The 25,087-nt window shown below is 45.8% G+C and overlaps 3 protein-coding genes and 2 pseudogenes across 3 annotated transcripts; 1 reads left to right on the forward strand and 4 right to left on the reverse strand.

Moving 5' to 3' along the window:
- Positions 1–644: 644 nt before the first annotated feature.
- LOC123424854 lies at positions 645–3,235 on the reverse strand (annotated as a pseudogene).
- A 2,417-nt stretch (positions 3,236–5,652) lies between these two features.
- Positions 5,653–14,290, reverse strand: LOC123424855. Its single transcript, XM_045108552.1, has 10 exons — positions 13,761–14,290; positions 13,458–13,672; positions 12,750–12,989; positions 11,803–12,001; positions 11,307–11,659; positions 7,994–8,003; positions 6,973–7,715; positions 6,538–6,774; positions 6,272–6,461; positions 5,653–6,183 (listed from the first exon to the last, which is right to left on the reverse strand). The coding sequence occupies exons 1-10, from the start codon at positions 14,259–14,261 to the stop codon at positions 5,827–5,829; spliced, it is 3,045 nt and encodes a 1,014-aa protein (XP_044964487.1). The 5' UTR covers positions 14,262–14,290; the 3' UTR covers positions 5,653–5,826.
- A 2,488-nt stretch (positions 14,291–16,778) lies between these two features.
- On the reverse strand, positions 16,779–17,747 carry LOC123424856 (annotated as a pseudogene).
- A 1,571-nt stretch (positions 17,748–19,318) lies between these two features.
- On the reverse strand, positions 19,319–20,963 carry LOC123424363 (cytochrome P450 89A2-like). Its single transcript, XM_045107967.1, has one exon. The coding sequence runs from the start codon at positions 20,949–20,951 to the stop codon at positions 19,521–19,523; it is 1,431 nt and encodes a 476-aa protein (XP_044963902.1). The 5' UTR covers positions 20,952–20,963; the 3' UTR covers positions 19,319–19,520.
- Positions 20,964–24,323: 3,360 nt separating this feature from the next.
- Positions 24,324–25,084, forward strand: LOC123424857 (probable amidase At4g34880). The gene has a single exon (XM_045108554.1). It carries the CDS (start codon positions 24,461–24,463, stop codon positions 25,082–25,084), a length of 624 nt encoding a protein of 207 aa, XP_044964489.1. The 5' UTR covers positions 24,324–24,460.
- Positions 25,085–25,087: the final 3 nt, after the last annotated feature.

The raw sequence follows: 25,087 nt of genomic DNA on the forward strand, positions 1-25,087 counted from the left end.
GAGTAGCCGCCGCGAGGGCCGCTGTTGTCGCCCCCGCCTCTCTGGTTTCGGTAACCTCCCCTATTACCCCCTTGGCGGCCTCTGGAGGCAGCATTCATCGAAGATTTAAAATCGCCAACGCCATTGCCATGGTACATCTCGAGGCCCAAGGAGATGGAGTCGCGAGTGAGAGATATGGGCTGCGATGAATCCAACTCCAGGGGAAACAGGAGAGAGATGGGTGTAAAAAGATTTGAATAGAAGGGTTATGTGACTACACGGGATCTGTATGGCTAACGTGAAACGAACAAAAAGTAACTTAATCATTTCCTGCCGTTATCAGGTCCCGATACAAATTCCTGAACCAAACACCTCCTTAAATACCAGCTTTAATGAAACTTGTATAATGTATTGAGTTATTTGTTCGTGTAAAATATACTGCATCTCCACCATTAATAATGTATCGAAATTTGTAAACTTTTCTACATGGATGTAGTATGAAGAAAAGCTTACTGAATGCAGTGTCTGCACCTTCATTTAGTACCACGCTGCTACTTCATTGACAGGTTTATTGTTTTACATGAAGAGACAAATGTGTAAGTGAAGCATTTTTGAGACGTAGTGTTAAATTGCCACTGCTCTACTCAACAAGTTATACTATTTAGTTAGGGATTGAACATGGGCGGCATCCTCACTTTGGTAGCCTGCTCGAATGCATACGCCATCTAGATCAACCTCGGCTCGTACCCCTGCAGCCCGCCGAAGCATATGCCAAAGGGGACCCCCTGCTCGTCATACCTCGCCGGCACAACGATGCCAGGGGCGCCACCAATGGCGAGAAGGCTGGAAGCGTCGTAGTTGGGCGCCAGGATCGCATCCAGCTGGTGCTCCTTCATCAGCTTCTTCAGTCCATCCGCGTTCAGCTCCTTCAGCCGACAGATTACGTCTCTCTCCACGGGGCCAATGCCTTTTGTGTTTTAATTTGAGCCGCGATAAGGTCAGGCTGCCCGAAATCTTTCATCCTCTCCTGCACCAACATCTAAACAAATTTTGTAAGAGAGTAAACTAAGAGTGGCAGTGTTGATTCTACCGTTTTTTAAGAGTTATATTGCCTCATGATCACTGATCTATAAAAACTTTGAGAAATTTATTTTGGGACCTGACCTGGATCTCTATCGTTTGTACAAATAACAAGAACCGAAGAGATGAAATATGGATTCAGTTGGGTTTTTTGTGCACTTACCTCTACAGGGTGCTTGTTGTTGAATGCTATGATGTCCGCAAGCGAATGGACCGGGGAATGGACCAAGTCTGACAAATACGCGTTTATGCTTAGCTTGAACTCTGCCTGCACCAATCTCAACCAATAGGGCCGTCAAATTGGCAGCGACGTCCAGGTCCTCGACCACCACGGCTCCAAGTTTCCTTTGGAAAATATCAAGAATCAGTTCATGGTTGTAAAGAATTTACACTAGCAGCTGCCTGTCATCATTTTTATGGTGGCTTGTGGACGACTCGAGAAGGTGGCGGGGGATGTTATTATTCCACATGGATGGCAGCGTGATCTTCGGATTGGGCCTTCATAGGCAACGATGATTTAGGTCTACATGATCCTATTATGTCTGTTGCTTTTTTCTGTTATCATACTGTTGAACTATGGTTGTGTGCATCTTAGTTATGCAGACGTCAGGTGTAATGCTTAAACTTTTTAAGTAATAAAGCCTTATATCAAAAATCAACAGTGAAATGTAAATGGTCAGTACCTCATTGTGGTGAGGTGCTGTTTGTACACATTCAGCTGCGTCTGATCATATCTGCTCGTTGCGGGGTCCACGTGGCTTGTCTGCTCGTTGTTCTGTGTCTGCTTGTTTGTGTATTTTCATGACGGTCGCCTTTAGCCTTTTATCAGACGCCCCATGTGAGTTTGTCTACTATATTCCACTCTCATTTCTTTTCCTGGATGCCCGGAGTACTTTTCAGATGCTGCATTATCTAAAACAGATGCATTACAAGTGGGAATCCTATGTAGAAAAAGAGGTAGAAACTCAGACACCGAAAAATGCCAATGGTGCTCGAGCAACACAGAGCTCGTTTTCAAAATACAAACTCGCAACGTAAAAAGTGCCAAAAAATATTCATAAGCTTTAAAAATTAATTGTCAATTCAATCACACGTAGAAAAATAACTTGCATGCAACAATTTATAAATAACACAGTAATATGACAACAATAGTGATAAATTAATGGTAGCCGTGACAAGTTTGCAAGGTCATACGAAAGCACGACAGTAGTGAACAGGAACATTTGGTCTATGCTTGCATATACACCCTATATGAAGAGAAGAATCAGTAACTACTTTCTCTATCTAAATAATTGTAGTTGAAAAAAACTAATCTAGTTTTCTTCAACTACAATTATTTAAATACAGATGGAGTAAATAAAAAGTCTAAAAAATTCAAAATTATTTTTAAATAAACTTGACATTCCATTGTACCTTTAAAAAAATTCCATCAAAGGAAAAAAAAAGTTGACTTCTTTTTTAAAAAAAACAGCCAACATAGTGTGAATAGTGACCTATAATAGCAAAAAAATGTTAATTTGGTCACAATTGGATTTTTATTCATGAAAAAATATATACTAGTGCAAAAGAAAGTCAAGTTTATTCTAACAAAACTTCTCAATTTTGTTAATTTTCTAAATTAATTAAAGAAGCAATTCAATATTAGGTGTGTATACAACCAGGAACCAAAGAAACTCAGACACCTAGAGCGACAACAAGCTACCTCCACATCGATCATATGTAGCATTCATTTCATATATAGGGATACATGCTTGCGACAAGAAGTTGCATAACTTTTTTTGTCCTGACCTCTCGTGGTAGTGTGTCCGAATGGAAACTATAGGTAATTGACATGCTCATTCTAATAAAGAACATGAACAAAACATCAACGTACGATGAATACATGGAATCCTCAAGTTAAATTCATCCCCTTCGATATCCCAATTGTTGTCATTTTGGGGTCTAGAGTTCAGAAACGTAACAAGTGCATACAACTTGCATATAAGATCAAGAACACAAATATTCTCATGAAAACATAGAGATTTCATACCTGAAATCATGACACTCGGTTCCTAATGACAAATATTAAGCATAGCAAAGTCATAGCAAGATCAATCTCAAAACATAGTTGATGCTAAGCATCAAGCCGTAATAAATCCGACTTCGATTACATAACTAATCTCATCTATACCTCCATATGACTATAGAAGAATTACTTACACATGGATGTGAGCATCATGAAATTGTTGATAAAGAATGGTTGCTGATGACGATGGCGATGAATCCTCCTCTCTAGAGACAAATGGATCCCGGATCTTATTTCCATGGAAAAAACTGGACGTGGCGGCGTTTCTGTATCGCAAATAGCTTCAACATTTTTTGTGATTTATGGGGAATATATGGGAATATATGGCTAGAATCGCTGCCATGCGGTGTCCACGGTTCAATTCCAAGCAATTTTTTTTCTGCACAAAAAATAACACCATGATAGTCTTAGTGGAAACAACGTCGGTTCCAATTAGTTTAATTCGAATCATATAAATTAGAGCCCAAAACAGTAACGGAAGTGTTTAGAAAAGTAGATATGTTGGAGATGTATCAATCGCCCCCGGTCTCTTCATGCTCCTCGAGGAAGTTGTCGATCGATTCCACGTTGATCTTGAAGTGGCTAGCGGGTGGGTTGTAGAAGACCGCTCCGTCCTTATTTCCCCGACAGAGAACCGGGCAATGGAGATCGGGCTCACCACGTAAGTCGACGACGAACTCCAAGCTATCAAAAAAGAAAATTTAGCATGCTGGGAAGGTCTCGATACGCTCAAGGAGGCCCACCGAGTTAGCAACAAAAGTTATTGAACCAAAACTGAAGATCTTACATGTGGCGTAGACGTGGAAGTTGTTGGAAGATCTCATCTGGATGTCGGTTTAGGCAAGAATGACCCGTGCCTCACATGCCACTCTCAATGTCGATCCCAACAGACCCTTCAGTAGGGTATCGTGGCTAGGTAAAAAATCCATAGGGAAAACATGAGATCGATTTACACAGGTTCAGTCCCTCGCGTTGGAGGTAAAACCCTACTCCTTCTCTTATTGTAGTGACTGGATGGGGGTACAATGAGTAAATGCAAGATCGTATTGATTGTAGGCATACATAAGGGTGAAAATTGAGTGCCTATCAACTACCCATGTCTTATCCTATAAAGGGTGTCCGGGCTAGGGTTTACAAGAGTCCTAGCCGGTATCTAAGGCGGCTGACACGAGTCCATAAATTCCAGCGTCCTTGTCTTGCATGGCAAGGATGTCGTCTCTTTCCTTCTAGAGGGCCCAAAGGCCACTCTGGAAACCGGGGTTGTATAATAGCATGGGAGTTCTATGATGGGATGATCTTCAGTGTCCCACGGCACCCCTGGGCCGTAGCACCATCAAACAACATATTTGAAAATGCATTGCGACCTATTCGGTGGTTTATCTAGGTGACATGATTTCTTTCTTCTTCAGGCCCACGAGTGCTTCTTGCTCTAGTTCGGCTACTCATGTGTTCATGCTCGGTTGCGAGAAGGTGGGGTTCAATACTACATTTTGTTATGTATTGTTTGTGTTGCTTCTCATTTTTATTATTCTTCCCCTCATATACATGAATTCTAAGAAACAGTGTGGCTTCATATGTTAAGATGATGAAATCGTACTTGATGAGTGGTTTTGGGGTAATGAACGGTCTTATGTATCGGATTAAGTTAAATAGAGGAATTATAATGATTACAATAGAGGATTTATATCCATTTCAGGGTCATGTAAGTCAACCCGCTTATGTAAGTCTAATTATATGCCTTTTATGGTCAATGACATATACCAGAAAAATGTAAAATCTTTATTGAAGTGTCTCCAATTGGTGAGGGGATTTCGTGGCAATACACTTGATTTCGGGATATTGCCGAAAGAAATGCAAGTGAAACTCTTATATGGTCAATGACATATACCAGAAAAATGTAAAATCTTTATTGAAGTGTCTCCAATTGGTGAGAGGATTTCGTGGCAATACACTTGATTTCGGGATATTGCCGAAAGAAATGCAAGTGAAACTCTTATATGGTCAATGACATATACCAGAAAAATGTAAAATCTTTATTGAAGTGTCTCCAATTGGTGAGAGGATTTCGTGGCAATACACTTGATTTCGGGATATTGCCGAAAGAAATGCAAGTGAAACTCTTATATGGTCAATGACATATACCAGAAAAATGTAAAATCTTTATTGAAGTGTCTCCAATTGATGAGGGGGTTTCGTGGCAATACACTTGATTTCGGGATATTGCCGAAAGAAATGCAAGTGAAACTCTTTGGGGCGTAGAGTGTTACATTGTCGCTACTCATTAAGTTATATGTAATTCTCTTAGATTGTGCCTCCTGGATAGCTGAGGACTGAACATGGTCGACCTTATCATCACTTTGGTAGTATCAATCAACCATGTGGTGGATGTCCATATAGCCCGCCGTAGCATTTCAAAGTGGTACTGCAACAGTACTTGATTATGGAAGTTTAGTTTCACAACTAACATATGTATCAACAACCACATATAAAAGAACATCGAGAAATACATAAGAAAGAAATTCTCCACCTTTAGAACCACATTGTCGATTTATTCAGAGTAGCACTTGCATACAATCCTTGTTGGCTCAAGAAGTAACATTTCAGAATTATTCTTTTACACTAAGAGAAAACAGTGCAAGTGGATACTTTTTTGGGCAATGGTGCGTCACATTATGACTACTCAAGAAAGTTATGCAACCAAGCTAAGGCTTGAACATGGGTGGCCCTCTCACTTTGGTAGCCTGCTCGAAAGCATATGCCATCTCGATCAGCCTCGGCTCGTATCCCTGCAGCCCACCAAAGCATATCCCAAAAGGCACACCCTTCTCGTTGTACCCAGCCGGCACAACGATGCCGGGGTGGCCGCCAATGGCGAGATGGTGGGAAGCATAGTGCTCGGGCGCGACGATCGCGTCGAGTTGGTATTCCTTCATCAGCTTCTCCAGCCCCTTCGCTGAGAGCTCCTTCAGCCAGCGGATCCGAGCTCTCTCAACACGACCAATGCCATTTGTATCTTGGGCTAAGATAAGGATTGTTTGCCCGAAATCTTTTAGCCTCTCCTGCAACCATGATTCTACAATGTTTGAATCTATATAACGAGACTGAAAGAGATGAAAGCTAGAACAAGTTTTGTTTTTGCATGCTTGCCTCTATAGGATGTGCTTTGTTGAAAGCTATGATGTCTGCAAGAGAATGGACGGGGGAGTAGGACAAGTCCGCCAAGTACTCGTTTATGCTCAACTTGAACTCTGTTAGCATTGCAGTCCACTCATCGGTGACAATATCTTCACTACCGATGCCGATGTCAAGGTTCTCGATCACCACGGCTCCGTGTTTCCTACAACGAAATTCATAATCAATCCATTGCCATGTATAATTCACACACTAGTCAGGGAAATCCGAACTATGATAACCTCATTGTTGCGAGGTGCTGTTTGTACACACTCGTCTGCTTCTCTCCAAATCCTTGAAATAATTCATTGGGGACGCCGATCCTCTTCCCTCTCAGCCCATCCTTCTTCAGGAACTGCAGATATCCGCCGCGAGGGATGAACTTGGAGGCGGCTCGAGTGGCCGCCGCATCGAGCTTGTCGTAGCCGACGATGGCGTCCAGCACGTGGACTGCATCCGACACTGTCCGACACATCGGTCTGCAACATTGCAAATATATAGCATGCTGAACATTTCAAATTTGCAACGATTTTTTCATAATCCCGAAATCCACGGTCGGATTCAAGTTAAATCCAAACTAAATTTAATCTGACTAAACTTAATTGAAATTTTATACTGAATCAGTGAGGTCCAAGATTTTTTATGCTGACTAAAAATTTCAAAGCTCAGTGATGTACCCGACGGTGTCTTGTCTAGGGCTTATGGGGACAACGCCGGCGCGGCTGGTGAGCCCGAGGGTGGGCTTGATCCCGACCACGGAGTTGAAAGACGACGGGCAGAGTATGGAGCCGTCGGTCTCCGTGCCCAGCGTAACGGCGGCCAAGTTGGCCGCCGCGGCCACGCCGGACCCTGCACTGGACCCGCACGGGCTGGCCGAGAGCACGTATGGATTCCGTGCTTGGCCGCCGCGGGCGCTCCACCCATCTTTTACGATGCGGAAGTTGGCCCACTCGGAGAGGCTGGCCTTTCCGAGCACCACGGCGCCGGCGCGCCGCAGCCTGGCCACCACGCCGGCGTCGCGCTTCACCACGGAGCCGAGGAGCGCCAAGGAGCCGGCCGTGGTGTTGAGCGCGTCGTGGGTGGCGATGTTGTCCTTGAGCAGGACGGGGACCCCATGCAGCGTGCCGGTGGCCGTGCGGCGGCGGCGCTCGGCGTCGGCGCGGTTGGCCTGCCGGAGCGCGTCCGGGTTGACCTCGATGACGGCGTGCAGCAGCGGGTTGAGGCGGTCGATCTGGTCCAGGTAGAACCGGACGAGCGCGGCCGAGGAGAGGCTGCCGTTGCGGAAGCCGAGCTGGATGGCGTCCAGGGTGGCCTCGTGGTACTCGAAGCTGTGCGCGACGCCGGCGGCGGCGAGCACAGCTAGGACGGCGGCGACAGCTTGCAGTCGCAGCCAAGCCATGCTTAGCTGAGCTGAGCTGAGCTAGACCGTATCGGTGGTGTGGTTAGTGGCATGGACATAGTGATCGATGCTTTAAACGAGTAAAGTATGACCAGCTGCACGCGCTCCACGAGTATGATGGATCCATCCCATTTTGGCACTTTTCAGCTGGCTACATAATCGGCTGCAAATATGCTCCACAAGCAGTACTATATATAGGAATCCTATGAAAATTGGGACCGGGAGTCTCCATGTTTTTTAGCAACGTTATAGCATCTACGGCATGACCTTTCAAACCCGTTTCAAATGTTCGGACAGACCATTCGGACACTAATCGGTCATAAAAAATTAATTCAGTCTGACGTATAATGGATCCATCGCATTTTGGCACTTTTCACTTTTCCAGCTGCTGCATTATCTTCGTCTGCAAATTCACCGTTCTGACTTTTTTTAGCAACGTTATAGCATCAGTCAAAATTCACCGGTCTGACCTTTTTTGAATGTTAAGCCGAATCTGACCTCGATGGAAAACAAAATTCGGATCTAACCATTTTGCTATCGCCGGACCCCTTGGCGGATATAACAACCTACCGCCGAGGTCCCTGACGGTATGGTTGCAAACCTATCGTAAAAAGAATTCTAAGTTATAGATACAATGCGCGTGTATGCCTACCGTAGGCCACCTTGTCGGTAGGGTTACACATGCTACCGCTAGAACCTTTGACGGTAGGTCATTTTCCTACCGCCAGAGACCTTGACGGTAGGTTGTCATACCCTACCGTCAAATGGTCTGACAGTAGTAAAAGGGACAGATCCGAATTTTTCTTCCATCGGGGCACATCCAACTTAACATTCAAAAAAAGATCAAAACATTGAATTTGGCCATACCATCTACGGTATGACCTCCGGACAGAGGCCGGGTCACTGATCGATAATAAAAAGTTGATTCAGTCAGACATCTTAAACAGGACTCAAACGCCCAAGCTAACCGACATCTCTCATATTGGGCCCAAAGATGATGCACAGTTGCTCTCAGGATAATTGCATTTGGTACTGTGATCACTTGCTGGCCTGGCTAGTGCTCGTTGCTTTAAATGAGTAAAGTATGACCAGCTGCACATGCTCCACGAGTACTATGTCCGATGCAGTCAGTTTTTGTCATCGTTTGAAAAGATGCTCGATGTGCGACGGGAATCCTATGAAAATTGACGCCGAAGTATCTTTTTGATGAAGGCAGAAGGCAAGACAAAGGTGAAAGCGGTGCACCCAACTGTAATGTTTATGTTTACTACTCCCTTCGTTTCTAAATATAAGTCTTTTTAGATGTTCAACTAATAAACTACATACGGATGTATATATAGACATACTTTAGAGTATAGATCCATTCATTTTGCTTTGTATGTAGACATCTAGTAAAATATCTTAAAAGACTTATATTTAGGTACGGAGAGAGTAGTTTGCAAAAATTGGTTACATATCATAGATGAAGGCAGAGCTAGGACGGCGGCGACAGCTTGCATTCGCAGCCAAGACATGCTTGCTTAGCTGAGCTGAGCTGAGCTAGACGGTATCGGTGGTGTGGTTCGTGGCATGGACATAGTGATCGATGCTTTAAATGAGTAAAGTATGACCAGCTGCACGCGCTCCAGCGAGTATGATGGATCCATCCCATCCCATTTTGGCACTTTTCAGCTGGCTGCATAATCGGCTGCAAATATGCTCCACAAGTAGTACTAAAGTATGATCAACTACACGCGCTCCAAGAGTATGATGGATCCATCGCATTTTCGCACTTCTCACTTTTTCAGCTGCTGCATTATCTTCGCCTGCAAATATGCTCCACACGTACTATATAGGAATCCTATGGAAATTGAGACCGCAAGTCCTCATGTTTTCTTAGCAACGTTATAACAAGAGGCAAAATTCACTCTTTTGGTTTTTTTTTTAATGTTAAGCCGGATCTGACCTTGATGGAAAAAAATCGGATCTAACCCTTTTGCTATCGCCGGACCCCTTGATGGTAGGGTATAACAACCTACCGCCGAGGTCCCTAGCGGTAGGGTTGCAAGCATATAGTAAAAAGAATTCTAAGTTGTAGATACAATGCGCGCGCATGCCTATCATAGACCACCTTGGCGGTAGGGTTACAGATGCTACCGCTAGACCCTTTGACGGTAGGCCATTTTCATATCGCCAAAGACCTTCGCGGTAGGTTGTCAATCATACCCTACCATCAAAAGGGTCTGGCGGTACTAAAAGGTACAGATCCGATTTTTTTTCTCCATCGGGGTCAGATCCGGCTTAACATTTCAAAAAGGTCAAAACAGTGAATTTGTCCATACCATCTACGGTATGACCTCCGGACAAGCACCCGGTCACTGATCGGTAATAAAAAGTTGATTCAGTCAGACACCTTAAACGGGACTCAAACGCTTGAGCTGGCCGGCATCCCTCATATTAAGCCCAAATATGATGCGGATATGGGACGTTCGGGTGTGTCCGCCTCGTCGGACCCGATACCATGACCCCACTGTAACTTGCGCCAAATTCACCCCACTCGATCTATCGAATTCAACTACTCTCTCATTTCTTCTTCCTCCTTCACACAATCCGTCTTGCTGCGCCGCCGCTACACGCGCTCTGTATTCTTCCAAGCGTCTGCGCCGCCAGCATCGACACAACACTCTTGTCTCTCGTCTTAATCTTCGGGGACATCGTCGCTGGTCTGGACACCACCGCGGTACGTCCAGCAACTCTCGAGCTCTCCCTTGGCATCTATGTGTTCGACACAATGTTCGACTTATATTTTTCGTGATTTTTTTAGGGAAAATAATGAATATCGGTGCTTCATCGGACCATAAGTATAGACCGATGGAGCTTGATCAAATGATTCAAGATGATTTCTTCGATTCATCGGATCCAAACAAAAAAAGTAGATATGATCATGCTCATGAACATGCAAGAGTAAATGCTCCGGCAAGTGGAGCATATTCTCGACTTCAAGGGTTGAATCGAAGGCTGAAGGTTGATCAATCGGTATAGGGTATCCTGAGCACGACTACTGCATAAGGACTACTTTGTTTCGAACCCAACTTTCTCAGATGATCCATGGTTTTGCCGTCGTTTTCGCATGCCAAAACCATTATTTTTGCGCATTATGAAGGAAGTGAAGGCACACGATGACTATTTCAAACTTACAATGGATTGATGCGGTCAACTTTGTTTTCGTGCTGAACAGAAGTGCACAGTTGCACTCATGATAATTGCACTTAGTACTGTGATACTTGTGCACACTTGTTGTCCTGGCTAGTGCTCGTTGCTTTATAAATGAGTAAAGTATGACCAGCTGCACATGCTCCACGAGTACTATGTCCGATGCAGTCAGTTTTTGTCATCGTTTGAAAAGATGCTTGATGTGCGACGGGAATCCTATGAAAATTGACGCTGAAGTATCTTTTTTATGAAGGCAAAAAGCAAGACAAAGGTGAAAGCGGTGCACCTAACTGTAATGTTTATGCTTAAATGCTAACTACTAGTTTGCAAAATTTGGTTACATCATCATAGACGTGCATAAATACCATGAAACAAAAATAAACAAGTCCCAACACCACCTTTCCGCAGTGTCAGTTCTACGGCAAAAACGTGGGCGTCTTTCTGACCATAGTAACTTGCTCGAAGGCATACGCCATCTCAATCAGCCGCGGCTCATACCCTCTCAACCCGCCGAAGCAGAGACCAAAGGGCACCCCCTGCCTGCCGTAACCGGCCGGGACAGTGATGGCCGGCATGCCGTCGATGGCAAAGACTGAGGATGCTGCGTTATTAGGTGTCACTATGGCGTCTAGCTCGTGCTCCCTCATCAGCTTCTTCAACCCGTTGGCGGACAACTTGTTTAACTGACTGATCGCCGCTCGCTCCGAGGCACCGATGCCGGTCGTGTTCTCAGCCACCAGGAATACGGCTTGACCAATTTCCTTCATCTTTTCCTATACCGCATGCAGTTCTCAAAATTGAAGTTGCACATGTTTTCCAAAAAGAGCTAAAAACGTAACTAAAAGGAAAATACGAGTAGATATCACTATGCATGAGAAACAAATACATGAAAAAATGGACTCTAAATCAAACTGACCTCAACAGGATGTGCATTGTTGAAAGCTATGATGTCTGCAAGCGACCGAACTGGGGAATGTAATAAGTTGTACAGATAGGAGTTGAGGCTTAACTTGAACTCAGCTGGTAATGCAACCATTTGGCCATTGTTCACAAAATCCAATAGGACACTTAAATTCTCTATGTCAAGGTTCTCAATCAAGATTGCTCCTTGTTTCCTGCAAAAAAAAATAATAATACAGGTTGATGCGATATGACACCATAGATGGCAAATTTTTTGATGCCATAAGTAGGGGCATTGTTCCTCTCAAGATGAAGAGGCCCACGTATTTCACTTCTATCGTAAAAATAAAAATAATGAAATTAGCTAGTAAGTACTCTCTCTGTAAAAAAAATATAAGACGGTCTAGACCACTACGTACTCTATCCATATGGGGTTATAAGAGCATCTCCAACAGCCGCGCTACGCGTCGCGTCCAAAAAAGGCGTTTGTCGCGCGCGCTTCGGCTGGTTTAGCGTGGGGATAGACGCGGGCTCCAACAGCCGCGTTATAATGCAGCGCGCGCGGGACGCGGCGCCGCAAAAATGGCGCGCGGGCTGCCGCCTTTTCACGCGCGCGCTAGCGGTTCTCGCGCGCGCGGTTTTCCCGCCGCCGCTCGAGCGCGCATTTCTGTCCCGCGCGCGGTAAACTGCCGTTTTTTAACGCGCGCGCGCCTTTTTGCGCGGGTGTTGGAGATGCTCTAAGGCTCATTTGTCAAGTCATAAATTACACTAGTATAAGTTTGACCAAATTTGTATAGATAAATTACAATCAATGATTTCTTGAAAGACTACTTCTTGGTAGATCTAGTTGCTTTGATTTCTTATTTTAAATATGCCATTTTTCTCGATAAAATCTAACAAACTTTAAAAGATGTGACTCAACACAAATCAAATAAGCCTTGTGAACCCAGACATGAGAAGTACCTGATTGTGTTGAGATGTTGCTCGTAGACCATCTGTTGCACAGTCCCATTTAGGAAGTTGAAGAAGCCATTAGGAACACCTATCCTCTTCCCTCTAAGCCCATCTTTCTTCAAAAACTGCATGTATCCACCACGAGGAATGTATTTTGAAGCTGCCATCGTGGCTGGAGCGTCAACTGCGTCATAGCCGACAATGGCGTCCAGCACGTGGACCGCATCAGCCACCGTGCGACAAATCGGCCTGTTGTTGATTAAAATGTCAAATATCCATTGTTTAACATGGCGTAAATTTCTTTGAGAAATCAATGCACACAACCGCCATGTGTTCTACGTGGCCATGTTGTGAGGCTGTGAGCCACCTATCATAAAATGGAATAAAAGAATGTTTGTATGTACAACAATAAAGATCTAAAGCTAACAAATCATGACCTTTATCAAAAAGAAATTTTAGTGCTTAGGTTTTGCTTGTGAATATAACAACACATACATTTCTTTAAGATGATCAATAAGAACAAAATGAATATGCGGGGGAAATCAAAATAAAGAGATATGACAATGATTGCACGAATAAAAGAGCAACGATATATATTATGGCCTTTATGGGCAACGATGAAGCCTGTGGAATACGAATTAGGAATCACAACGTTCTAATACAAGCCACATGAATATTTCAATTCAATTATATTGTTGAAACATCTTAATCACTTACCCAACAGTGTCTTGGCGTGGTGTGATTGGGACGATGCCAGCCCGGCTGGTCAACCCCACCGTGGGCTTGATCCCCACCACCGAGTTCAGCGACGCCGGGCATAGTATGGAGCCGTCCGTCTCCGTCCCCAACGTCACCGCCGCCATGCTCGCCGCCGCGGCGATCGCCGACCCCGTGCTCGACCCACACGGCGTCGCCGACAGCACATAGGGGTTCTACCCGGGTGAAAGAATTTGAATCGGTTCTAAGTCTAGAAGGATCAAGTCACGGAAATGAAAAGCAGTCTCAGGCGTGCTTAGTTACCCTGCCCTTGCCGCCGCGGGCGCTCCAGCCGCCGCCGGAGAAGCTGCGGAAGTTAGCCCACTCGTCCATGTTCGCCTTGCCGAGCACGACGGCGCCGGCGCGCCGCAGCCGGCGCACCACCCCGGCGTCCCGCCTCACCACGGAGCCGAGCAGCGCGAACGACCCAGCCGTGGTGTTGAGCGCGTCACGCGTGGCGATGTTATCCTTGAGCAGAACTGGCACGCCGTGCAGCACACCGGTGGCTCGACGGCCGGAGGAGCGCTCGGAGTCGGCGCACGCGGCTTGCCGGAGCGCGTCCGGGTTGACCTCGATCACGGCGTGCAGCAGCGGGTTGAGGCGGCGGATCCGGTCCAGGTAGAACCGGACGAGCTCCACGGAGGTGAGGCTCCCGTTGTTGAAGCCGAGCTGGATGCTGTCCAAACTCGCCTCCTCGATCCGGAAGCCATGGGCACCGGCGAGCACGAGGGCGGCGACGGCGACTGCCAGGAGCGGCCGAGGCATCCTGGAGCGCGTCGAAATGTGAAGTCAATGCTGCTCACTCAACTAATCGATCTGTGTACGTCCTTGGATTTCAGTACTGCTCCCTTTGTATCGTGCGATGGACTCCAATTGGCAAATGATATATATATATATATGCAAGCAAGCAACGGTGGATAATACAAAGGGCAGTTGGTCAGCACAAGTTTCGTTTGACCAACAGAATCGGCAACACCCCATATCTAATTCTTCTAGAAGAACGTCCCTATGGAATGGTCATAACGTTTCACATTTTGTAGTTTTTTCACATATTTCAGTTTATTGAAATATAGTTTAATATATTCATAAAAAACTTAGTTCAAAAAGTAAGGATGATTGAAATTTATCAAAAAAATAAATAAAGAAAATATTAACACCCACAGGTATGGCACGAAGGAACATGGCCGAAACGCATCCATTACCATTCACTTTGCCACGTCAAAACAAATAACATCAACGGAAATCTTTTTGGTTTTCGGTTTAAAAATATTTTATCTTCTAACTAAAAATCCAATTAAAAATCCATTTTCACCATTAAATTCGTCTTGACGAGAACTTTAAAACTAGAACCCACGTTGATATGTTTCGATGAAAAAAAAAATTGACCAAAAGTTACCATGACGTTTACACTATAGTTCCTATAGTGTTTACACTAAAGTTGTCATGACATGTTCTATCTATTTTTCTTCAAGATTTATTGATTTAAAGCTACCATTATATTTTCAACTACTTTTTAAGAAAAAAATATTAATTGACCATGGCAAATTTAAGTAATTAACCACGGCAAATTTAATGCATGGATCATGATAATTTTTAGTAATTCATCATGGAAAATTTAATTTATAGATCATGGCAATTTTAGTATTTTAACCATGATAATTCCAGTACTTTGACCATGAGATTATTTTTTGTATGAACCATGGCAAATATAAGTGCATGTATCATGGTAAATTTAAGTAATTCATCATGTGAGTGTATGCGCGTATGTATGAGTGCTTGCGTGTGTACTGTAATAAAATAAAGTAATTCACCATGACAATTTTAGTTTATGGTTCATGGCAAGTCTAGTTTCGTAATTCTCTGTTTTATAATATGTTAAAATTTATCTTTAAATGTAAAAGAAAAAATAGCTAAAGCATATCATGGTAACTTCAGTGTAAAAACCACGGCAATTCATGTGCAATAGACATGTCAACTTTTAACCAAAAAATATCGTCGAAACATATTAATATGAGATCTAGTTTCGAATATCTCGTCGCGATGGATTTAATGATGAAAACGGATCTTCAATCGAATTTTTCATTTAAGTGATAAAACATTTTTAAAAACTAGAAATCCAAAAAGATTCTCATATGCATGCATCAAGGTTTTAAATTGTAGGCTATTGGATTTAGCGCGTGGCTTTTTCATTGAGCTATTTGGGCCTATAGCTGGGCTATTTGAGGCTATAGCGGCAAGATTGTGAAGAAAACAAAATAGGTGTACACTGCAGAAACAACAATAGCGGCAGCTATAGGTGATAATAGTTGGCAATTTAAAACCCTGACATGCATGCGGTGACGTGACACAATCTGGGTGTTATAAACGTGTGGACTCTGACCATACATGTGGACGCTATGAGTGTCCATAAATAAAGAAATTTTATAACTACCAAAAATACGTATTTAAGGAATTTTTAACTCAAATCGTTGTTTCGATTGAAAAAACATCTTTACTAAAAAATCCGTCTTGATAAAATCTTCAAAACTAAAAACCATGTTGATATGTTGTGAGGACTTTTTTGGATCAAACAGTTACCACATTTGGGCTATGTAAATTAGCATGTTTGTCATAGATAAGTTACCATATCATTTACACAGGAGTTATCTGGTATGCTTTTCACAAACTTTTATCCTGAGGTCAAAATGTGATTATGGTGTTTGCAGTGAGTTATCAGCTTTGTTGTGTCTATTACCATGTTGCAGAAAAGTTATCGAGGTATGTTTTTCAACAATTTTCATTCCCTCGGTCAAATAATTATGACGATATTTGTGTATGAGTTATCAACTCTCATGTGCATGTATTATCATGTTGTTTACACATGATTTATTGGGAAGTATTTTTTAACAGCGTTTTTCTCTGGTCAAAAAGTTACCTTGTTTGGATTGAGTAAGTTATCAGCTCCGTTATATGTATGTTACCATGTTATTTACACACAAGTTATCTGTGTATGTTTTTCAACAAACTTTTATCCCGGGATCAAAAGTTACCATGGAGTTTCTAGTGATTTATCAACTTCATTGTGTGTATAATACCGTATTGTTTGCACAGTAAGTACCGGGAATTTGTTTTTAATAACTTCCGTTGTCGGAGAGGGCATTTTTCGTTTAAGAATGCCACCGTTTGATCTCGTCTCAAACTAAAATTGCCATCAAAAGGGGTTCGTTTGCCACCCTTTAACAGGCGTTGATAGGATTTTCATAACTTCCTTATTCTAGAATATCGTACAAATTCATGAGATCTTTAGATGGATTTGGTCCGTCGCATGACACGTGTACAAAGTGGCTTCTTCATCGCCTTGAAGAATGAATCCACCTCCATGAGGTCAAGGCGACGGCGATAGTCGGCGGCGCCCACTCGAACTCGCGCATGAGGGTGGCCAACAAGCACTTCATGTTCATCATCGCCATGCCCATGCCATGAAAGAACCTATGACCCGCACCAAATGGCATCATCTTGATCTACTTGGGCCTGGCAAAGGGCTGACTCCCTCGCCGTCGCTGCATGGAAGGAACCGCTCCGGTCGGAACTCGTCCGGATCCTTCCATATCTTTCTGTCCCAACCTATGTCACCCGTAGAAAAATTCATGTAAAAGTCACCGACCAATGGCGGCAGAGCCATTCTTCCGACCAATGACGGCTTCGGCATGGACATCGCGAGGGATGACCGGCAACGGTGGGTGCATGCGGCGGGTCTCCAGCACGACGGCATGCATGTAAGGCATGCCTGCGCCTGCCCGGGATACCTCACCATCCTCGACCTCGCCATGGAGCTTCTCCTGCATCCTCCTGCTTGTCTACAAGGTGGGCAAGGGCCCATTCCAGGCTTGCCACCACCGTCCCCGTGCCGGCGTCGAGGAACTCCGAGATTAGGTGCACCATCTCGTCGTCCCTTAGAGCACGTCGCCCATCGTCCTCGTCAGGGACGCCGAGGTTGACCAGCGAGTCGATGTATAGACGACGGCCGTCGTCGTCGCATGGTCGAGGATACCGAACACCCCGCCGATGTGCCTCGATGGGAGGGAGGAACAACTCCTTGAGCCGGACATCGATGGCGACGAGCATGCACAGCCGCCTCCACTCCACAAGCTTCTCCATCATGGGGCCCAAGGCCGAGAATGGCTTGACCAGCCCAATGGCGATCTGGAACCTCTGTATGACGTCATGCGTGGCACCCATGTGGCCCTCGTCGACGGTGTTGTCGAAGCACATGCGCGCGACGATCTAGAACACGACACCATAGAGGTGCTTGTGCACCTCCGTCACCTCATAATTCAAAGATACTATTGTCATCAAACATTTCATGTGTTCATAATTCAAAGATTAATAATCTATGGAAATTACGAGGAACTCAACACACAGATCACCATTCAACATGGGTTGACTTTCGGTCTGTCGAGTCTTCTTTGAAAACTCTGATCTCACGTGGTGTATATGGTGGGCACTTCCTCTCTAATATATTTGACCGTCGGTGATGGTCGCTCCTCCCTTCGTTTCCGAGTACATTGCACCAAAATGTCTAGCACACGGGAAAGAAGGAGGAATCGACCCCCACGACAACACTTGGGATTCTTCCTCTCTGGTATGGTACGCACTCCCTCTTTGATATTTCGACTGTCGGTGCTGGTCGCTTCCTCTACCTCTCTCGCGCATTATACCAAGGTATATAATGCGACAAGGAGGAAAGAAAGCGACCCCACGACAACAGTCGGGATTCTTTCTTCAAAAACAGACTGAAGTCACATAAGGAGCTCCGTTAGACGGAAAGTCAACCCTAAGAATCAGTAAATTACCATTATATAAAAAATGGCCTATGTTTTGCCAGAATGTCATGTAATTCCCATTTCGGCAAATCATGGGCAATTGATATGTCCTACTTTCTAGCAAAAGTTATGCCTAAATTTTGGCATAACCTTTGCTAAAAATAGTACATATCAAGCGCCTGAAATGTGCTAAAACTAAATGAATCAACATTTCGATAAACATAGGATAGTCGGAGGTGTTCCCCGCAAAATGATACTTCAAATGCCAAATTTTCTCCGGTGACATTTTTTTTCTTCAGACTCCGGAATTCACTATATACATACTCCCTCCGTCACGGTTTAGAAGGCACGGTTAAATTTACGTGTATTTCCAGAATAGACAAGGTTTAGAGTGTATTGCATTTAGTCTTAACTGCTAATTAGTAATTTGTTGTACTACTTTTATATGCATGTGTAGTGTGAATGCTATTTTTGAGCCCCATCCCCGAGCCAATGAACAATCACCTAGGTTCCAGAGAATTTCAAAACTTGCCTTCTTAACCGTGACGGAGGTAGTAGCAATATTATCACGACGAAGTAACCACTAAAGCAAAGCAATTTTTTCTTCAAACTCTGAAATAGCACATCATTCTATAATCCCTAGAGCAATAGCCATCATTTTATAAACCCTAGAGCAATAGCACATCATTATCCATCATGCATCAACCAATGAAATAGCATATCATTCTATAAACCTTAGAGCTATAGAAATCAAATTCAAAATGCAATTGGAGATAAAGGATGCAATGCAAGAGGAAGGAGGGAGGGGTATGAAGGAGTGGCGGCTACCTCTTGCCGATGGGGTCGTTGGGTGATACGTCTCCGTCGTATCTATAATTTTTGATTGTTTTATATATATTAATATAATAAAACTTTCTTATATTTTTGACAAAAAATTAATCAGATATGTTTAATCAAATCGACCCAACCATAAAGGTAGGAAACTAGCGCATGATCCTCGTGTAGTCACCATCTTCTTCATAAAAAACACATACACTTTTATCTTGTAAGTGGTAGCATATCGTAGTCTGTTAACGAGCACTCACAAGTTTAACAATTTTCAAATAAACAGAGCCGAACAATGTTTTCAGCTCGTTAAGCTTAACGAGCCGAGCAGCTCGTCATCCATTCCAACACAATCTTTTTATTTTATCTACACATATCGTACATATTCACAAGATCTTTAGATGGATTTGGTGCGTCGCGTGACACGAGCGGAAAGCGGCTTCTTCATCACCTTGAAGAATGAATCCAGCTCCGTCAGATCCACGGTGCCGGTGCCAGTCGGCGGCGCCCACTCGAACTCGCGCACCAGCACTGCCAAGAAGCACTTCATGTTCACCATGGCCATGCCCACTCCAGGGCAGAACCTATGCCCGACGCCGAATGGCATCATCCTGATCTGTTTGGGCCCCGGCAAAGGCCCGATTCCCTCCCCGTCGCCGCCGGGAAGGAACCGCTCTGGCCGGAACTCGTCCGGATCCGACCATATCTTGCTGTCCCTACCAATGTCCCCCGCAGAAAAATTCACGTAAATGTCGCCGGCCGGCGGCGGCACGGCCATTCCTCCGGCAAGCACCTCGACAGCATCGGCATGGACGTGGCGCGGGATGACCGGCAACGGTGGGTGCATGCGGAGCGCCTCCAGCACGACGGCATGCAGGTAAGGCATGCCTGTCCCTACACGGGATACCTCGCCGTCGTCGACCTCGTCGCGGAGCTTCTCCTGCACCTCCGGCTTGTCGACAAGGTGGGCGAGGGCCCATTCGAGGGTTGCCACCGCCGTCCCCGTGCCGGCGCCGAGGAACTCCGAGATTAGGTGCACCATCTCGTCGTCCCGTAGAGCACGCCGCCCACCGTCCTCGTCAGGGATGCGGAGGTCGACCAGCGAGTCGACGTACGGACGACGGCCGTCGTCGTCGCGTGGTCGAGATGGAGACGGAGCACCTCGCCGCCGTGCCTCGATGGGAGGGAGGAACAGCTCCTTGAGCCGGACATCGATGGCGAAGAGCCTGCGCAGCCGCCTCCACTCCACGAGCTTCTCCATCACGGAGCCCATGGCCGAGAAGGGCTTGACCAGCCCAATGGCGATCTGGAACCGCTGTATGACGTGCCGCATGGCGCGCACGTGGGCCTCGTCGACGGCGTCGCCGAAGCACAGGCGCGCGACGACGGAGAACACGGCGCCGTAGAGGTGCTGGTGCACCTCCGCCACCTCCTCCCGGCTTCCCCGGGGCGCGGACGACAGGGCGGCGACGAGGCCCCGGACGGCCTCCCGCTGCAGCGGCGCGAGGCCGCCGAGGCGCGACGGGTGGAGGGTCTCGGCGGTGAGGTTGCACCGGAGGGCGCGCCAGTGCGGGCCGTGCGCCACGGAGTTGAGGTTCTCGCTCCGCTGGCCGCCGCGCCGGCCGGCCAGGGCCACGTGCAGGCGCGCGGGCGGGCGGTTCGAGAAGGCGTCGGCGTTCTCGACGAGCGCGCGGTGTGCGACGGCAGGGTCGGTGATCTTGTGCATGGCGAGTGAGGGTGGAGGAGGAGGAGCACGGCCGCGGCCGCGCCGGAGGACGGCGAGGAGGCCGCACAAGAGAAGCGCGAGGAGCACGAGGAGCTGATCCATTGTTCTGTTGGAGCTGCTGTCTGTGAATGATCGTGTGTTCGGGACTCTGGACATTTATACATGGAGTGAGAGAGAGAGAGAGAGAGATCGTGCAATATGACTAGGTGTGAGTGTGATATAACACTGGCATGGCCACTCCCACCGAACACATCTTTTTAGTGTATCATCAGATATGCTAGTATATGATACCTAGTTTTTGTTAGTGTTCTTTCCGCTCACTTTTTGGAGTGCTCTAGTTACATACTCTACATCTCAATTTGTTTGCAATTGAATGTTCACATTTCGAAAATAATGCACCAGTGTCTCTAAGAAAAAACATCAACATTATCACTATATATATGAACTGATGATACGCCGAGTGTTGGGACGGGAACTGATTGGAATATATTTCAGTGAGATTGGTTGTATATATGAAGCATAAATATGTCACATCATTATTGTACAATGTAAACAATTTCTCATGCATTTGTGTATTGAAGTAGATACTACTTTTCCACGCATGCATGGTTGCTTGCGCATTAAGTATGTTAGTTGGGTGGAGCATGCAATTAGGAAAGAAAGAAATAATAATTGATAAGATGACATGTGTGATGATGTGGCATATGATTGGGATTAATAGGATAATGGAGATCGACTTCTTAGACTACTCATAGTGAGAGTAACATAGATGGTAACATCACAAGTATCTAGCCAAAATATATGATGTGTCAAGTAACTAATAAAGAAAGAGGTGCATGTATAACATAATATATTAGTCACCATATGAGTAACTCTTGGAGTAATGTCCAGTCCCCTTGCATAGTTTGGACTTTTGGATTAATTTGCTGGTGCATGAATTCAATATGGTATCCGAGCTGACCCTGCCAACGCAGTATTAAAAATAATCAATTCTACGGCCTACATCGATCCCACGTCTAAGGACTAAATAAGGCTAGACGTGAGGGAGAGTGTCGAAATATATTGCCCGCCGCCCTCCATCAGATCGGAATGATGGGTGAACTCGTTAGGTGCATAAACTTGCAACCAAGAGGTTCAGGGTTCAAAACTCAGTAAACACCATAAACAACGATGCTTTCGACTAAATGCTCCGAACGTTATGGGATACAAGACTCCAATGCATCTACCAAGGCGAATGAGCTCCCTCGTGGCCCGATCCTTTATAAAAACACTTAGGATGAGTTTCAGAGAAGACGTTATTATCCATAGAAAGATGAGACATAGATGCAAGGTTTTTATTGGCTTATGGAACTTGAAGGACATCTTTTAGAACAAGATCACATTTTAAAGTAGGGGAATTAGTGCATGCTTGACCAATATGACAAATATCCATACCTCCACCACTTGCGGTGTGAATTTGATCGGTGCCGAAATACTTCTCTCTCATGGCAAGTTTCTCAAGCTCGTTGATGACATGGTCGGTACCTCCAGAGTCGGCGTACCATATGGTTCCATTGCCACCTTGTTCCCTGATTGCGGCCGCTACATGACGAGCTTCAGGAACATAATCCTCGTCATAACGAAGCCAGCAATCGAGCACTTCATGACCTGGTTTCTTGCAAAGTTGACACCGAACTTTTGTGGAGGAAGAAGATCTAGCAGGGACATGATTGTTGGTGTAGCCACCCCCACCAGACCGTGTGCCAGGATGGATATTGGTTGTGGCTGCCCTAGTTTTGATTGCCGCCTTGATATCCTCGTGTGCGCCCACCCCTGTCACTGTTGCGGATGCGCCCTTGGTGGCCGCACCCACGGCCAGCCATGCAGCCACGGGAAGCAGCATTAGCATAGGACTGTCGCACGTTCAGGTCGTGGAGCAAATTGAGGTGAGCGTCAAAACTCATCAGCTGGTTGTAGATTTCCTGGACAGTCACGGGTTCCACCCGAGCTGCAAGCGCCTACACGACCGGGTTATAGTCGAGGCCTACCAGAACATGGGAGACAATCTCGGCACTGCCAAGCGCTGCTTCTGAAGACGCGATCTCATCGGACAGCATCATAATTTTGGCAAGGTAGTCCACCATACTCATGTTACTTTTTTTAGGTTTGTGAGCAAAATGCGTGTGTGGATGGCATCATCAGCAAGGGGGTAAGAACACATTTCCATGGTGAAAATTGAATTGACATTGTCATAGATTTCGAGATGCAAGCTGGGAACTCGTTCTTACTTTTTCTTAACAAATTTGAGGAGGGTCATCCGGGTGGCAACAAAATATATCTACGGTACAATGTCCAGCAATCATCATAGTACGCACTTTCGATGGTGATCGTGATATCGTACATATATGTACTACTTTCTAGGACTAGGTATAGCACTTTAAAAGCTTACTATCATCTGAGCGGTTGCGTCCGCCACCTCCCGTCCATGACACACGTCCATCATCGAACGCATTTGTGCAGCACCGGCTATGTTTCAAAAACATATACCATGTTGCAATGGTCTATAATGAGACTATATTTTGCGCCAAAATATCTACAGCAAAAAAATTATGTAACAAGAATTCGGTTGCAAACAAAATCGGAACAAAACCTCAGTTGCAACTTTTTTCTTGCAACAAAGCAATTGTTGCAAAAACATTCTGCAACAAAACCTATATTGGAGAAATAATTCCACAACAAGATCCGATGAATCTGACGGCTCGTGACCTCACTGATCTTTTAAAAAAATCAGCCAACGAATGTGTAGCACTCCCTTCTTGAATATATATGTTTGTATGCACTTATTTTATTGTATCGTGTAAGGAGTAAACATTAAAGAGTTGTTGAACATATATATGTTTATTGGTTTATGTTGTACTAATACTGTTGCTTGATAACAATTAGCTAGTGGTTAACGTATGCTATAACTTATGATCTCAGTTTCATGCGAAACGCAATCATGGCAGCAAAAACATTGTCGTGGCTGCAGAATTTGAAATTTGTATGACAAAACTTTCAGTGGCGGGCACGGAAACACACCCGTCACTGCTTTATCTTTAAGCATAGGCGGTCACGGCTGTGCTCCAACCACTTCAAACACTCTAAGAGTGGCAGGAGGCTCGTGACGGACGCCCCTGGCCTATCACTGATGGCCTTCTTGTGTCCGTCACAGCTAGCATTTCTGCAGTAGTCAACCGATCATTGTCCAGACGCGTCCATGATTATTTAAGAGTCGGGTTTGCGAAGTCCGGTTGTAGATGCTCTTGGAAGGAATCAGGCTACGGTGTTTGCCGATACCGTTTGGTCGACCACTTTGCGTTTGGATTACACATCGGCAAAACATGTGCGGCGGTTTGCAGCATGTGCGCTTGCTTGCTTGGATAATTTGCCAATTGGAGTCCATCACATGACACCCACCCCCATCTAGCGACACAATCGTTTTTTATCTTGGGAAAGTTATTATTCTATGTTCTTCTCCATCGATAAGCCAAGCCATAGTAGATGGAGTAAGCAGCTTGCGTTGAGCCAAGCACAGTTCAGTCAGTCGGCACATAGCTAGGCTTGACATCTGGGACGCCGGAGTTGGCTCCAGCATGCCTCGGCGGCTGCTGGCGGTGGCCGCCCTGGTGCTCGTCCTCGCCGCCGCGGGCGCTCATGGGTTCCGGGTCGAGGAGGCGAGCGTGGCCAGCATCCAGCTCGGCTTCAACAACGGCAGCCTCACCTCCGTGGACCTCGTCCGCTTCTACCTGGACCGCGTCCGCGGCCTCAACCCGCTCCTCCGCGCCGTCATCGAGGTCAACCCTGACGCGCTCCGGCAAGCCGCGCGCGCCGACGCCGAGCGAGAGCGCCGCTCCTCCTCGTCCTCCGGCAAATGCCTGACCGCCTTCGGGCCCCTGCACGGCGTCCCCGTCCTCCTCAAGGACAACATCGCCACCCGCGACGCGCTCAACACCACGGCGGGCTCCTTGGCCCTCCTCGGCTCCGTGGTGAGGCGTGACGCCGGCGTGGTGCGTCGGTTGCGGCGGGCCGGCGCCGTGGTGCTCGGCAAGGCCAACATGGACGAGTGGGCCAACTTCCGCAGCCTCGCCGGCACCGACGGCTGGAGCGCGCGCGGCGGCCAGGCCCGGGTAAGTAACTGCACGACACAAGCACATCTTGTAATCCTCTCACTCTGCTCCAATGGCGAACGAATTGATCCTCTGCATTCTGTAGTGTAGAAC

This window comes from Hordeum vulgare, chromosome 2H, assembly GCF_904849725.1.
Source record: "Hordeum vulgare subsp. vulgare chromosome 2H, MorexV3_pseudomolecules_assembly, whole genome shotgun sequence".
NCBI classification, from domain to species: domain Eukaryota; kingdom Viridiplantae; phylum Streptophyta; class Magnoliopsida; order Poales; family Poaceae; genus Hordeum; species Hordeum vulgare.

Coding starts and splice junctions, on each gene's coding strand:
- LOC123424855 (XM_045108552.1), bottom strand. CDS start 14,261: ATGCCTCGGCCGCTCCTGGCAGTCGCCGTCGCCGCCCTCGTGCTCGCC. Junction 12,002..12,749: donor CAACATCTCAACACAATCAG/GTACTTCTCATG, acceptor TTTTTTTTGCAG/GAAACAAGGAGCAATCTTGA. Junction 6,775..6,972: donor CCTAGACAAGACACCGTCGG/GTACATCACTGA, acceptor GCAATGTTGCAG/ACCGATGTGTCGGACAGTGT.
- LOC123424363 (XM_045107967.1), bottom strand. CDS start 20,951: ATGGATCAGCTCCTCGTGCTCCTCGCGCTTCTCTTGTGCGGCCTCCTC.
- LOC123424857 (XM_045108554.1), top strand. CDS start 24,461: ATGCCTCGGCGGCTGCTGGCGGTGGCCGCCCTGGTGCTCGTCCTCGCC.